The sequence below is a fragment of the Tursiops truncatus genome, chromosome 1 (assembly GCF_011762595.2).
Source record: "Tursiops truncatus isolate mTurTru1 chromosome 1, mTurTru1.mat.Y, whole genome shotgun sequence".
NCBI lineage: Eukaryota > Metazoa > Chordata > Mammalia > Artiodactyla > Delphinidae > Tursiops > Tursiops truncatus.
Window position 1 is genome coordinate 95,835,431 of NC_047034.1, and position 14,030 is coordinate 95,849,460.

General features: G+C 37.9%; 1 protein-coding gene across 3 annotated transcripts in view; it reads left to right on the forward strand.

The window, feature by feature from the left end:
- Window positions 1-14,030, forward strand: part of LRRC39 (leucine rich repeat containing 39) — a 35,835-nt gene that overhangs the window by 7,656 nt on the left and 14,149 nt on the right. For 2 of the 3 annotated variants that reach the window (XM_073810489.1, XM_073810495.1), the window contains exons 2-3: window positions 8,443-8,556; window positions 13,724-13,911. In XM_073810489.1, coding sequence (XP_073666590.1) covers window positions 13,799-13,911 — 113 coding nt within the window. In that variant the 5' untranslated portion in view covers window positions 8,443-8,556; window positions 13,724-13,798. Of the gene's footprint in view, window positions 1-5,150; window positions 7,848-8,442; window positions 8,557-13,723; window positions 13,912-14,030 lie in introns of those variants that run through there. The other variant, XM_033863004.2, reaches the window with a different exon arrangement.

Here is a 14,030-nt window from a genome sequence, read left to right on the forward strand (position 1 = left end):
TAATGCCCTAACTCTAAGCTGTCCAGTGCAATACCTACTAGCCGAATGTGACTATTTAAATTTACGTTTTAATTATTGTGGCTATTGCACACTTGAAATGTGGCTTGTGTAACTGAGAAACTGATTTTAATTTTAATAAATTTAAATTTAAATAGCCACGTGTGGCTAGTGGCTACCATATTGGACATGGCAGATATAGAATATATCCATCATCACAGAAAATTCTGCTGGACAGTGCTGCCCTAACTAATAAAATAAACATATAGAGAAAACTGTTCTTATTTTTAAAATAATCCCCCACCACCACCAAAACAAAAACAAACGAATAAAAACACCTCCCTACCGGGCTTCCCTGGTGGCACAGTGGTTGAAAGTCCGCCTGCCAATGCAGGGGACACGGGTTCGTGCCCCGGTCCGGGAAGATACCACGTGCCGCGGAGCGGCTGGGCCCGTGAGCCATGGCTGCTGAGCCTGCGCGTCCGGAGCCTGTGCTCCGCAACGGGAGAGGCCACAGCAGTGAGAGGCCCGCGTACCGAAAAAAAAAAAAAAACAACCTCCCTACCTCTTTAATGGCTAATTTCCCTCTGCCTAAAAGAAGTCTCAAAACACTCATTTTTCACATTGTTACCTCTGCCTGACACTGAATGGACAAGCTTCCGTCCTGCTCCTTCCTGCCTTTGCCTAACTTGGGTTCAATTAGAATTGAATGGGTGGTCTTGAACTCCTTGCAGTTTGGCTTCCCTTCCCTACTACTCACCTGTGCGCTTGGCAAAAGTCTGGCCACATCTCTCTCCCAAATGTTTCCTAAATAGTTCTCTCTGGATCCACTTCTCTCCTAAGCTCATTTTCACTCTTTAGCAACTCAAGGTCACCACACGTTTCAGTGACATCTCATCAGACAGACCAGGTCAACTCTGAACTATTTATGCCAAACCACAGATGGGTCATGTTACCATTGTTACCCCATCAAAATAACTACAGGCTTTTCAATGTGACAGAGCGCATTCGCATTTAGACGAACGCTGAAGGTATCATGAATCCTTGATGTTTGCAAGCTTAGAATTAAAAGGAAATAAATTCATTAGGAGGCAGTCCCGGTACTGAGCAGAAGGGCTCTGACCACTAGCTAATTCATATGCGAGTCAGAGCCCTGTGAGGGAACTCTAGGCCAGCTTGCTAAAACCGAGCAGAAGAATTTGGAGACGGTCCAGAGGGGAGCCACAAAAACAGCCGAAGCATGACAAGAAAAATGGCAGTTCTGTTAGGAAGAAGCCATCTATATCAGGCTTTTACCATGTGGAATGTTACAACGCCCAGCATGGAGAACAGCTGTTGTGGGTCTTACTAAGAGGACGGAAGAAATGAGAACAGGTGGGAGATCAAGAATTTAGGTTAGACACAGGGGAAGTCAGGACAGTTAAAGGTGGGCTCACCTTCTCAGCTGAGCGGGTGGCAGCCTCCTCTCACGGGCAGCACACTGCCCCCCCCCCGCCCCCCGCCTTCCCAGGGAAGCCATCAGACTGGGTTAAACTTGCAGTAAACTATTTAACTTCCAGTTTGCTGCAAGAAGCTTCTAAGTATGTGGTAGATCGTTCTAAAAATATGGTGAAAAGGAAAGTAAAAAAAAAAAAATGTTATAAAGCCTGTACAGAGTGCAATTATCTGGAAAAACTTAGCCGTTTAATTTCCTTGAAAAATGCAGCCAGAGTTCAGAGTGCAGTAACCAAGGCAAGTTAACTAAGTTGATGGCAGGTCTAAGTAAGTAATTGGAAACTGCAGACATGAATATAAATCTGAACATGACTATAACAATTTGAAACATTAGATATTCAAATGTGACGGAGAGGAATCCACAGGCTAAGCCATCAGACTAACAACTCTGCAAGCCAAAGGCTCACAAACTGCACCAGAACCTGGCCTTAGTCTTATTGTGTTTCTGGCACAAGATTAGAAGGGCCGCATTGGTTCAAGTGTTGCTTGGACAGAGCAGGACAGATTGTCAGAGACATGGCATAATTTTTTAAACGACCACTGTCATTTATTGCCCTAGTTTCCCAAATAAGTTTGTGAATATTAAAAATATTGATATATAAATGCAGTGCGTTCCAGTTTCAATAAAATAGCATTTTTTCCATAAGATGTTTATTTTCAGTTTATAATACTTTCTAAATACAATAAAAATTCTCATAGTTTCTATCTTTATTAGCTATTAAATGTTCTGCATGGTATTTGTGGACATATGAAAAAATAATTTTTGTAGTTCCCCTTTGAAATGTATACAATATCTCAAAAGTTGGGTCAATATCCTGGAAACAAAGGATTATGTAATTCATACAAAATTATCCAGTGAAAAGTTTAAAATTTTGTGTAACTTTTATTTCCATAGAACTAAAAAGCATTGCATAAAAATAAAAGCAGAAGGAGCATATCTTTTCAGTTTTTTATGAGGTAAAAATATTCAACATACAGGAAGCCAGTGCAATTTTTGTGTCAATATTTGGAAGGGGTATCGTTTTTCCTATTTTTTTTTCTTTCAAAGCAAGATTATAATGGCTTTTATTTTGTGTTCATCTGATTTTAGGTTTAAATTGCCCAAGGAAGTTGCATAATATTGAGTACTATTGCCTAGGTTCTATATTTCATGTGAGAATTATCTTTACATAAGAAAGACAGTTTAAGGGAAAAAATATGGCAACCACTTCATTCATAAGAGAAATTATGTTTTGTTCACTTGTATTTTGTTGGCTAAGTGACATATTTGTTACCTGGATTCACAGCATACTTTTCACAGATGCAGATTCAATCATTTCCATGACCTTCTAATTTTTGGCCCATCCCCCATAGGCTGTAGAATAAATGGTTTTCATGTAATATTTTCTTGTGTCTCCACCGTTGATTGGTTTAGGGAAATGATGTGTGTGTGTGTGTGTGTGTGTGTGTGTGTGTGTGTGTGTTTATCTATCAAAAATGACAACCAGCACAGAAGTCTCAAGGTCAGAAGTACATTTTAAGTACATGCCTGGTGAAATACATAAACTTTTTGTTACAAAACACTTACTTAATAATAGGGAAAAGGGAATAATTAACAGTTAAAATGAAATACTCTTCTCAGCCATTTTAGTAACTTCACTATTAAAGTTATTAAAACATTGCAACTCTATGGAGTAATGTTGCAGAAGTCATTTGAGACTGGCTAGAATCTGAGAGCCGGAGCTCCAGGGGAAAGACATTTGGTGCCTAATGGTATTTCCTACCATCTCAGGAGGAAATAGCTGTTTTGTCAGACAAAGTGGAACAAGTTAGTATGTAGCCTATAACTTTCTAATATAAGTATCAAAATATGGAGAAGAGCTAACTCCCTAATATTGGGCAGGTATGTGACCTGTTATTTAGGACTTTGGGTACACACACACACACACACACACACACACACACACACACACACATACACACACACACATTCATCCAACCTTTTTTACTGGAACATTTCCACATTAAAGAATATCAGTGTTCCAGAAAGTTCTAGAGCTGAACAAATCAGTTTTTAAAGTATTCTTGTTTGTCTTTCAAATATTTGAAGTGCAGTTATAGAGCCTTCAAATTCTATCTTTGCAAGATAGAATTTTTAACATTGAAAAATTATTGATCTGATAAATGAGGGTAAGTCTCATATATTTATTTTTCTTTGTTCTCCAGAGTTATATGGTGTTTCTGTTTCAAAGCCTTGCATTCTGACAAATTGCTAATAGTTTACTTGTTTTATTAAAGGACTCTAGGGAGTCATAAAAAGAGCATTACAGATCAAAATCCCAAGGTAGGGACTTCCCTGGTGGTGCAGTGATTAAGAATCCGCCTGCCAATGCAGGGGAAACGGGTTTGAGCCCTGGTCCAGGAAGGTCCCACACGCCTAGAGCCTGTGCTCGGCAACAAGAGAAGCCACCGCAATGAGAAGCCCGTGCACCGCAACCAAGAGTAGCCCCCGCTCGCCACAACTAGAGAAAGCCCGCACACAGCAACGAAGACCCAACGTGGCCAAAAATTAATTGATTAATAAATTAATAATAAAAATAAAAATCCCAAGGTAATACACTCTTATTTTCCATTTTCCCCTGTGTTCCATTATTTTCTCTGTTTATTTGAATGAATGGGTCACACACAAAATAGAGGCTTGTATGCTTGATATGATTACTTATAGTCCTGTAGTCTTGTCAGAATTTGTGGGAAGAAGTTTGACTAAACAACTATTAATCCTATTGTTTTATTATACTTTGTAAAAGAAGACGCTCTAGGTTCATAAAATCAATTTTAAAAAAAAACAAGGTAATAACTGCTTTACTTGGTGTTATGTGTTTAAAAACGTTACAATCTTTCTCTAAATTTCTGCATTTATTAACACAGGTTATGGTGGAATAGGGTGAAAAGGAAATAGAACGAGGTAGCATGAACTATTCTCAGCCCCGTTACTTTTACATGTGTTCTCCCATCTTCATTCACTGCCTCTCAATAGACAAATTAAGCAGTCATAAAAAAAATTGCTTTGATATTGTGTCCATCTACAAATATAGTTCTGTGTAACTTCCATAAACTTGTTTTTAAGAGGAAGCAGAATAGCCCAATGATCAAGATTCAGGGGCTAGATCCCTTTGAGTTGGAATTTAGCTCAGCTATTTTCCAGCTGTGTCTTTGACAAGTCCCTTACTGTCTCTAAACCTTGGATTTTTTGTGTGTACAATAGGGATGCCTACTGTGATGGCTAATTTATGTGTCAACTTGGCTGGGCCTCAGGATGCCCAGACATTTGTCAAACATTATTCTGGGTATGTCTGTGACGGTGTTTCTGGATGATATTAACATTTGAATAGGTAGACAGAGTAAAGCGGATTTCACCCCTTCATGTGGGTAGGACTCATCCAATCAAGTGAATACCTGAATAGAACAAAAGGTCTGTAACCTTTTCTTTCTTGTAACTGGTATCATGAACATTTCCTCATATTATTAACCACCTTTCTACTTTCTGTTTTTGTGACTTTGACTACTCTAGGTACTTCATGTGAGTAGAATGATATATAATTTGTTCTTTCGTGACTTTTTAAAATTTTTCATTTAGCATAATGTTCTCAAGTTTCATCCATGTTGTAGCATGTGATATTCCATTGTAGGTATACACCACAATTTCTTTATCCAGTCATCTGTCAGTGGATACATGTGTTGCTTCCACTTCTTGGATATTGTGAATATTGCTGTGATGAACATGGGGTGTACAGATATCTCTTCGAGTCCTGCTTTGAGTTCTTTCGGATGATGCTATATTTTTAATGTGCTTTTATTCCCTCTCTCACCTGGCCATCCCACTTGGCCCTCTTCTAGATTTGTTTTCTTTTTCTAAACACAAGCATTGCAATTGAATGCAGTCACGGCCATAGCTTCCAATGAAATATATCCCTGAGGGACCTCAGAATGCAAACCTGGGCACCAAGCAGCTGGAAACACACAATGACAGGAAAGGATAAACCAATGTGTGCAACAATGTAAAATGAGAGACTTACTTTGTGTGAAGAGTGAAGCCACTTAAGATGAGCTCGTTTATCTCCCCTTCACTGTAAAGCTTTCTTCTCCTTAATTTCGTCTCAGTCACAGAAGAAAATGCCTTTAGACTTAGCCAATCTTCTTATGATCATATGGCACTCAAATCCACACCCAGCTCCTCCCTTCTCCTGGCTCCACTACTGGAGGGTGGAAATAATAACAAACCCTCACTGAGTACTTATTACGTTCAGGCATTGTCCAAGCTCTTTCATATGTTAACTCACTTAATACTCACAAAAGCCCATGAGAAGCCCTAATTTTTATCTGCATTTTACCAATAAAGAACTGAGGCACAGAGAAATTAAATAACTTGTCCAAGGTACAAGTGGGAGCTGGGATATTCAAGTATATAAAGGTATAGTAATAGGTACACAGAAAATTAAGCAAGTTTAAAAAGTACACTTAACTCCAGAAAAAACAAAGTTCCAAAGCAAAGGAATGTAATCATATCCACTATTTAGTTCATCTATGAATAATATTTTCATAATAATAATGAATACTACTGACTTAACAAAAATTGTGATAGAACTAGATTGTGAGGACAGAAGGAGGAGAGATACAGGATAATGAGTGGGTGGTTTGAGACCACAGAATTTTCATCTTTCATGATACAAAGTCAATAGGTGATTCTGAAATTGGTATATGAAGAAATAGCAATGTAAGAATATTTTTGGAAACATAACACGAAACCGTTAAAATAGTTGTGTCGTTTTCTCAGATGCAGATAACAGAATTCTCCCTAGCAAGTTTAAGGAAGGGATATTAGTTCACAAAACAACTCCTGGAGCTACATTACAGAACTGGCCTAGTAAGGGTGCTGCTGAGGCTGTCTCCAGAGCTAGCTGTGTCTACTGTGGTCAGGAAACTCTTGCTGCCAAAACTGACCCCTGAATATATTGTCTGCTGTACGCATACCAGCAAAAATGGACTGCAGTCACCCAGCCTCTTTCCTCACATTCTTTGCGTCTAAATCAAAGTATATGATTAGCAGAACCTCAGTCACATTCCCTAATCCAGTAGCAAGGGAGACTGGGATTTTTTCCCTTAATTCTATCTTGGTAAAGTGGGATTCACAATGAGGGGGTTATCAAACTATGGAGAAGGTGTTTGCAAGATTTGGGGCAGCCATGAATGACAGATATTCACTATACACGCCTTATCTCTTCTTTCTCTCTAATCCCCTGTTGTCCTCAAATCACTAAAACTGTAATCTCCTTCATAAATAGCTCATAAATCTGTTCACTTTTCCCCACTCTCCCTGCCATTTCTCTAGTGTAGATCACTTTAACAACTTCTCAACTGGTCTCCCTTCTGGCAGTGTTGACTCTTAGATCTGAGTATGGAAAATAAGAGGCTAGATAAGAGAAGGAGAGAAAAGCTTTGAAATTTATGGGTTTTCTATAAACATTGTCAAATTAAAATTTAATTGTAGACAATGCCAGAGGCAGAAATAAATCTAAATTGTTTCCACAGGGACAATTTAGTCTTTCGTTTGTTTGTTTGGTTTTTTTTTTTGCGGTACACGGGCCTTTCACTGTTGTGGCCTCTCCCGTTGTGGAGCACAGGCTCCAGACGCGAAGGCTCAGCGGCCACGGCTCACGGGCCCAGCCATTCTGAGGCATGTGGGATCTTCCCGGACCAGGGCACGAACCCATGTCCCCTGCATCGGCAGGCGGACTCTCAACCACTGCACCACCAGGGAAGCCCTAGTCGTCTTTTAAATGGAAACAAAACTCCTCCCTGAACTTCAGTGTTGACTTATGAACATATTCAAGGCAGCCACATGGGGGATGGTGCAAACTCTCTGGACTGGGAGACTAGAGCTTAGGTTCTGTGATCTTCTTTACTCTTTCTGTAATCTTGAGCAACCTCTCTGAGCTTATTCACTATAGAAGCATTAGAGAATTTCTATGGAATAATCAGGCATTTAAAAGCACTGAGGTTGTTGGAAGTGTCCAAGTGACTAAACAAATGATGACCAACCTACACACCAAAATGCTATGTAGGCATTAAAAAGAAGGATGTAACTCTAAATATGCTAATGTAAAACAATTTTCAAGATATTCTGAGTAAGAAAACATGGTATAGAACAATGTATATAGTATGCTACCATGTGTGTGTGTGTGCATACCAGCATGTGTGTGCGCTTTTAAAGAATATAGACATATTCATGCTTGTAAATTCACAGACCGTCATTGGAAGGGCGCACAAGTAACTGTCAATAGTGGTTGCCTTCAGAGAAGAGAACTTAATGGCTGGAGGTGAGAAGTGTTCATCATCTTTTGAATTTTGTTCCATGTTCATACATTACCAACTCAAAAAATAAATACATGTATTTTTAAAGAACTTGGAATTAACTCCTATTTTTGAAGTCTGAAGAGATGAGAATTAAGAGATAATTAAATCTGAAACTTGGGTGCAGCAGAAGCTTGGGGCTCATCTGTTACCTGAATTTCTCCACACCTTCATTTTTCTTTTTTCCTGAAGCAGTTGAAACTTTAAATATTTCAATATCTATGGCTTCCTAGGTAGGGTTTTTGTTATGCCATACATCTGTGTATTTCTCAATTTCTTTGCTTGGAACAGATTCATTAAATTCTATTAAATACCCAAAAGGTATAAATCATGAAAAGTGGAAGGACTTTCAATAGGAATTATTTTTCAGGAGCTTAGAAATAGTTACGCCCAATGGTTTTATAATACCTGCAGTGCAGCATTTTGCAGTGTACGGAATGCACTCACATACTTTATCAGCTGATCCTTTGTGCAGAAGCTCCATGTGATTTTTGCTATTCTCAGCTTTGACCATGAACTAAAATTAGAACTAGGCTGACATTACATTTCACTTGGTTACAGTCTGACTGAGGATTTTAATCATTCGGAGTCACACTGAAAACAATTCTCCCAGCAATCCACTCCTAGCTGATGCGCTGACTTTGGGCATGTCAGCGTTTGCATCTACCGACTGTGGTAAGTATTTTTCAAAAACATTCTTTCCCACTCTTGACATATAAATAAATTGCTGTTGATGTTTATACTGTGTCAGTATTTGCTGGAATGTACAACTAAAATTGGAATTGAATTTAAAAGTCTCTTGGAGGTTCATAGTCATTCATGTAGTTGTCCTCCTCAGGAAGATTGATTTCCCCAGAAGTCAAGAAGTATTTCTTCTGAGATTGTATTTCTTTTGTTTTCTTTTGACTCTGGGAAGCTGACTCCTGAGTCATGTCACAGCCATGCCTACTTCACTGCCACGCGATGTGCTTTTCTGTTGTGGTAATCAAGGTAGAGAACACAATCCCATGCTGAAGGCAGACACACATATCACTACTGACTTGTTTTCCTCAAAGGGGCATTGGTCGCTATTACAGAAAAACAGATGGTTGACCAAAGTTTAATGGCAAGCGAGGACATGAATGAGCACATGAACAGTTATATATGTCCAGTAAAATACACGTTTACATGTAGATACTTGAGATTTTAAACTTTATTATTTGATAAATAACTACTTCAAACCTGCTTACATCTGAGATAATAAATTGTAACTGGACAGGGGGTTGGATTATTAGCATAAATATCCCAAGGTTTCTTGATGGCAAAAAGATCTTGCAGATCTGTTCCTGTTTAAATTCCACATGCATTGCTTAAAATAAGGACCTCCTCCTAATAATTTTCTGCATATTGGCACTTATACATTCATCCTGAAACATTAAACTTTTTCCCTCTGTAACAGCAACACATTTTTCTCCCACTCTCTGTCTCTGTCCTTCTCTCACACACACACTGCATACTTTTAGTTTAAAGAAATCAGTAATTTAGAGATTAATAATGAAAAGCAATATTATCCACCCCATTTCTATCACCCTAGAAGTAACCATTTTTTAAAATAGATCTTTATTGGAGTATAATTGCTTCACAATACTGTGTTAGTTTCTGTTGCACAACAAAGCGACTCAGCCATATGCATACACATGTCTCCATATCCCATCCCTCTTGAGTCTCCGTCGCCTCCTCTCTATTCTACCCCTCTAGGCCATCGCAGAGCACAGAGCCGATCTCCCTGTGCTATGCTGCTGCTTCCCACCAGCCAACTATTTTACATTCAGTAGTGTATATATGTCGATGCTACTCACTTCGCACCAGCTTTACCCTCCCACTGCATGTCCTCAAGTCCATTTTCTATGTCTGCCTCTTTATTCCTGTCCTGCCCCTAGGTTCATCAGTACCTTTTTTTTTTTAATTCCATATATATGTGTTAGCATACGGTATTTGTTTTTCTCTTTCTGACTTACTTCACTCTGTATGACAAACTCTAAGTCCATCCACCTCACTACAAATACCTCAATTTCGTTTCTTTTTATGGCTGAATAATATTCCATTGTATATATGTGCTACATCTTCTTTATCCATTCATCTGTCGACAGACTCTTAGGTTGCTTCCATGTCCTGGCTATTGTAAATAGTGCTGCAATGAACATTGTGGTACATGTTTCTTTTTGAATTATGGTTTTCTCAGGGTATATGCCCGGTAGTGGGATTGCTGGGTCATGTGGTAGTTCTATTTTTAGTTTTTTAAGGAACCTCCATACTGTTCTGCACAATGGCTGTATCGATTTACATTCCCACAAACAGTGCAGGAGGGTTCCCTTTTCACCACACCCTTCCCAGCATTTATTGTTTCTAGATTTTTTGATAATGGCCATTCAGACTGGTGTAAGGTGATACTTCATTGTAGTTTTGATTTGCATTTCTCTAATAGTGATGTTAAGTATCTTTTCATGTGCCTCTTGGCCATCTGTATGTCTTGCTTGGTGAAATGTCTATTTAGGTCTTCCACCCATTTTTTTTTTTTTGCGGTACGCGGGCCTCTCACGGTTGTGACCTCTCCTGTTGCGGAGCACAGGCTCCGGATGCGCAGGCTCAGCGGCCATGGCTCACGCGCCCAGCCGCTCCGCGGCATGTGGGATCTTCCTGGACCAGGGCACGAACCCGTGTCCCCTGCATCAGCAGGCAGACTCTCAACCACTGCGCCACCAGGGAAGCCCCCACCCATTTTTTAACTGTATTGTTTGTTGTTTTGATATTGAGCTCCATGAGCTGCTTGTATATTTTGGAGATTAATCCTTTGTTGTTTCATTTGCAAATATTTTCTCCCATTCTGAGGGTTGTCTTTTTGTCTTGTTTATGGTTTCCTTTGCTGTGCAAAAGCTTTTAAGTTTAATTAAGTCCCATTTATTTATTTTTGTTTTTATTTCTGTTACTCTAGGAGGTGGGTCAAAAAAGATCTTGTTGTGGTTTATGTCAGAGTGTTTTTTCCTATGTTTTCCTCTAAGAGTTTTATAGTGTCTGGTTTTACATTTAAGTCTTTAATCCTTTTGGAGTTTATTTTTGTGTATGATGTTAAGGAGTGTTCTAATTTCATTATTTTACATGTAGCTGTCCAGTTTTCCCAGCACCACTTATTGAAGAGGCTGTCTTTTCTCCATTGTATGTTCTTGCCTCCTTCGTTGTGAAGTAACCATTTTAACTATTTCAGGATTAGTTTTCAGTGGTTATCTCCATAATACATTTTTTTTTTCCAAAGGCAGTTATGCTGTGTCTTCTCAGCTTTAGACATTATCTATGGAGTTTCATTATGAAAGATGATGCTTAAATTCACTTGCACCCCCATAGAGTTATATCCCTATTTTAATTTCTTTTGATTGCCTTATAACTTAAATCTCTATTTCTTGTTCCATAAAGTATAGACAGTATCTCTTGACTCTCCTACCCTCTACTTCCCCATTTCCTTCTTCCACATTCTATTAAAAGTACTTTTATTTTTATATTTTCAAGATATACCACATTTATTACATTCTGGTTGTTAGCCATAAATCTTTGCTTTATCATAGGTTGATTTATTTCAAAAAGTTGATTTTCATCATTCAAAAAAGAAACTTCGTACTCTTAGCAATCACTCCTATTTCCCCCTCTGCAAAGCCCCTGGTTATCACTAATCTATTTTCTTTCTTCATGGATTTGCCTATTCTGGACATTTCATATAAATGGGATTATACAATTGGTGGTATTTTGTGTCTGGCTTCTATCAGCATAATTTTACTCAAAATTTCTCCATGATGTAGCATGTATCAGTGCTTTGTTCCTTTTTATGCCTGAATAACATTCCATTGTATGGATACACCACATTTTGTTTATCCGTTCGTTAGTTAATAGCCATTTGTTTTCCACTTTAGGGCTCTTAGAATAATGCTACTATCAACATTCATGTACAAGTTTTTGTGTGAACATATATTTTCATTTCTCTTGAGTATAAACCTAGGAGTGATCTTTTTCTTTTTTGTATTTCCATTTTTTTCTATATGTTTTAGGTGTGCCTTTTGTAAACAATACGCAAGATTTTGTCTTTTATTCAACTGGACAATCTTTGTTTAGTAGCCTGGAGCATTTATTAATCAGGAAAGCGTAAATGATGACCATGATGAGATATCATTTTATGTAGTAGTGTATTGGTGAGGATATACATCAGTGGGGACACTTATACAGTTGTAGTAAGAGTATAAATGGGCATAATCATTTTGGAAAACAATTGGGCTCTATCTTAAAAATTTGAACAGTCACATACACAGTGATCTAGCAATTCTAGTCCTGGGTATATACACAATAGGAATAATACCACTTGAGCAACAAGAAGATAAGAACAGGAATTTTAGAAACGGTATTACTCATAATAGCAAAAATCTGGGACCCAAGTATCCATATTAATTAGAATGGACAATAAACTGTCATAGTCATACATTTTGGAGATCATGGTATATCAGTATATAAAATGCTTTACAGGGCTTCCCTGGTGGTGCAGTGGTTGAGAGTCCGCCTGCCGATGCAGGGGACACGGGTTCGTGCCCCGGTCCGGGAAGATCGGCTGGGCCCGTGAGCCATGGCCGCTGAGCCTGCGCGTCCAGAGCCTGTGCTCCGCAACGGGAGAGGCCACAACAGTGAGAGGCCCACGTACCCAAAAAAAAAAAAAAAAAAAAAAAAAGGTTTTCCTTCTTTATGGAGCTATATAATTTCCCATGATATGCATGTACTATAATTTATTGGTGGAAAGTATGTTGTTTCCAATCTTTTGCTGTTATGAAAAACACCATAGTGAATAACTTTGTAATATGTCATTTTACAGTTGAAAATATTTACAGTATATATTCTTATGAGTGTGAATGTGGCTCTGTAAGTTTGATAGATATCACTAAAATTCTCTCCATAGAGAATATAACAATATATACTGCCACCTTTAGTGCATGAGAGTACCTTTTTTCCTATACTGTTGCAAATTTCACTTTTTCCTTTCCAAACTTTATACCTTTCTATTTAATTTTCTTGCATTATTACATTCCAGTATAATGTTGAATAGAAGTGGTAATTGTGGACATCTTTGACTTCTTGAATTTTGAACAAAATAGTTAAATTAATTGTGAATCAAATATTTTCATTATTACTAATATAATCTGGTGAAAAATCAATACTATTATTTGTAAGACAAAGAGCATTCCATCAGATAGATCTACCATAATTTACATAACCATTCCCCTATTATTATTTTCCTCTCATTTCTGAGATTCACATCACAATCCTCAGTGTTAGATGAGTCCGGTTTGCAATTTATTTTACACAAGAGAAAACAATACCAATATATCCCACTTAACTGAATTCCAGCTTGTACATATAGCATTTAGATTAAGCAGATATACCAAGATACCTGCTTATCTTGTCTATCCATTATTAAACATTTCCTTATAATTGGACACGTAAACCAGTTGCAGTTTTTCATTATTGTGAATTAATAGTAACAAAGGAAGTAGACTTGGCATCAGTTCCCCCCTCTGCCACTTATTAGAGATGAGACCTTAACCAATTGCCCACCTTTTTTAGGGGTCGGTTTTCTCATGTGTATTAGAGACAATAAAAGTACCCATGTCATGATATTTATATGAGAATTATTTAGTGAAATATGGCATGTAAAGTGCATAAAATAGTTTTGGGAACATGGAATGTGTTCAATAAAAAGCTATTACGATCATTGTGGTACTCAGTAAACATTCTGAAACATTACTGTTTTTTTTTTTCCCTCTGGTACAATCAGGCCCTTTCTGAGATGGCATCTGTGATTCAGCTATTCAAAATGAAGTTGGTGACTCTGTGACAATGTGGAGGAGTCATGTCAGACAATGTGGTTTGTACTGGGGCTGTCAATGCTGTAAAGGAAGTTTGGGAGAAAAGAATAAAGAAATACAATGAAGACCTGAAGCGAGAGAAGGAATTTCGACAAAAGTATGCTATAACATGTTTATTATCTTGAATTAGCAAAAATTCATAACATCCTTATTATTAAAAATAGTATTTATTAAATGCCTATTATTGAATTTGATAGAGGTTTCTGTTTACTGAAA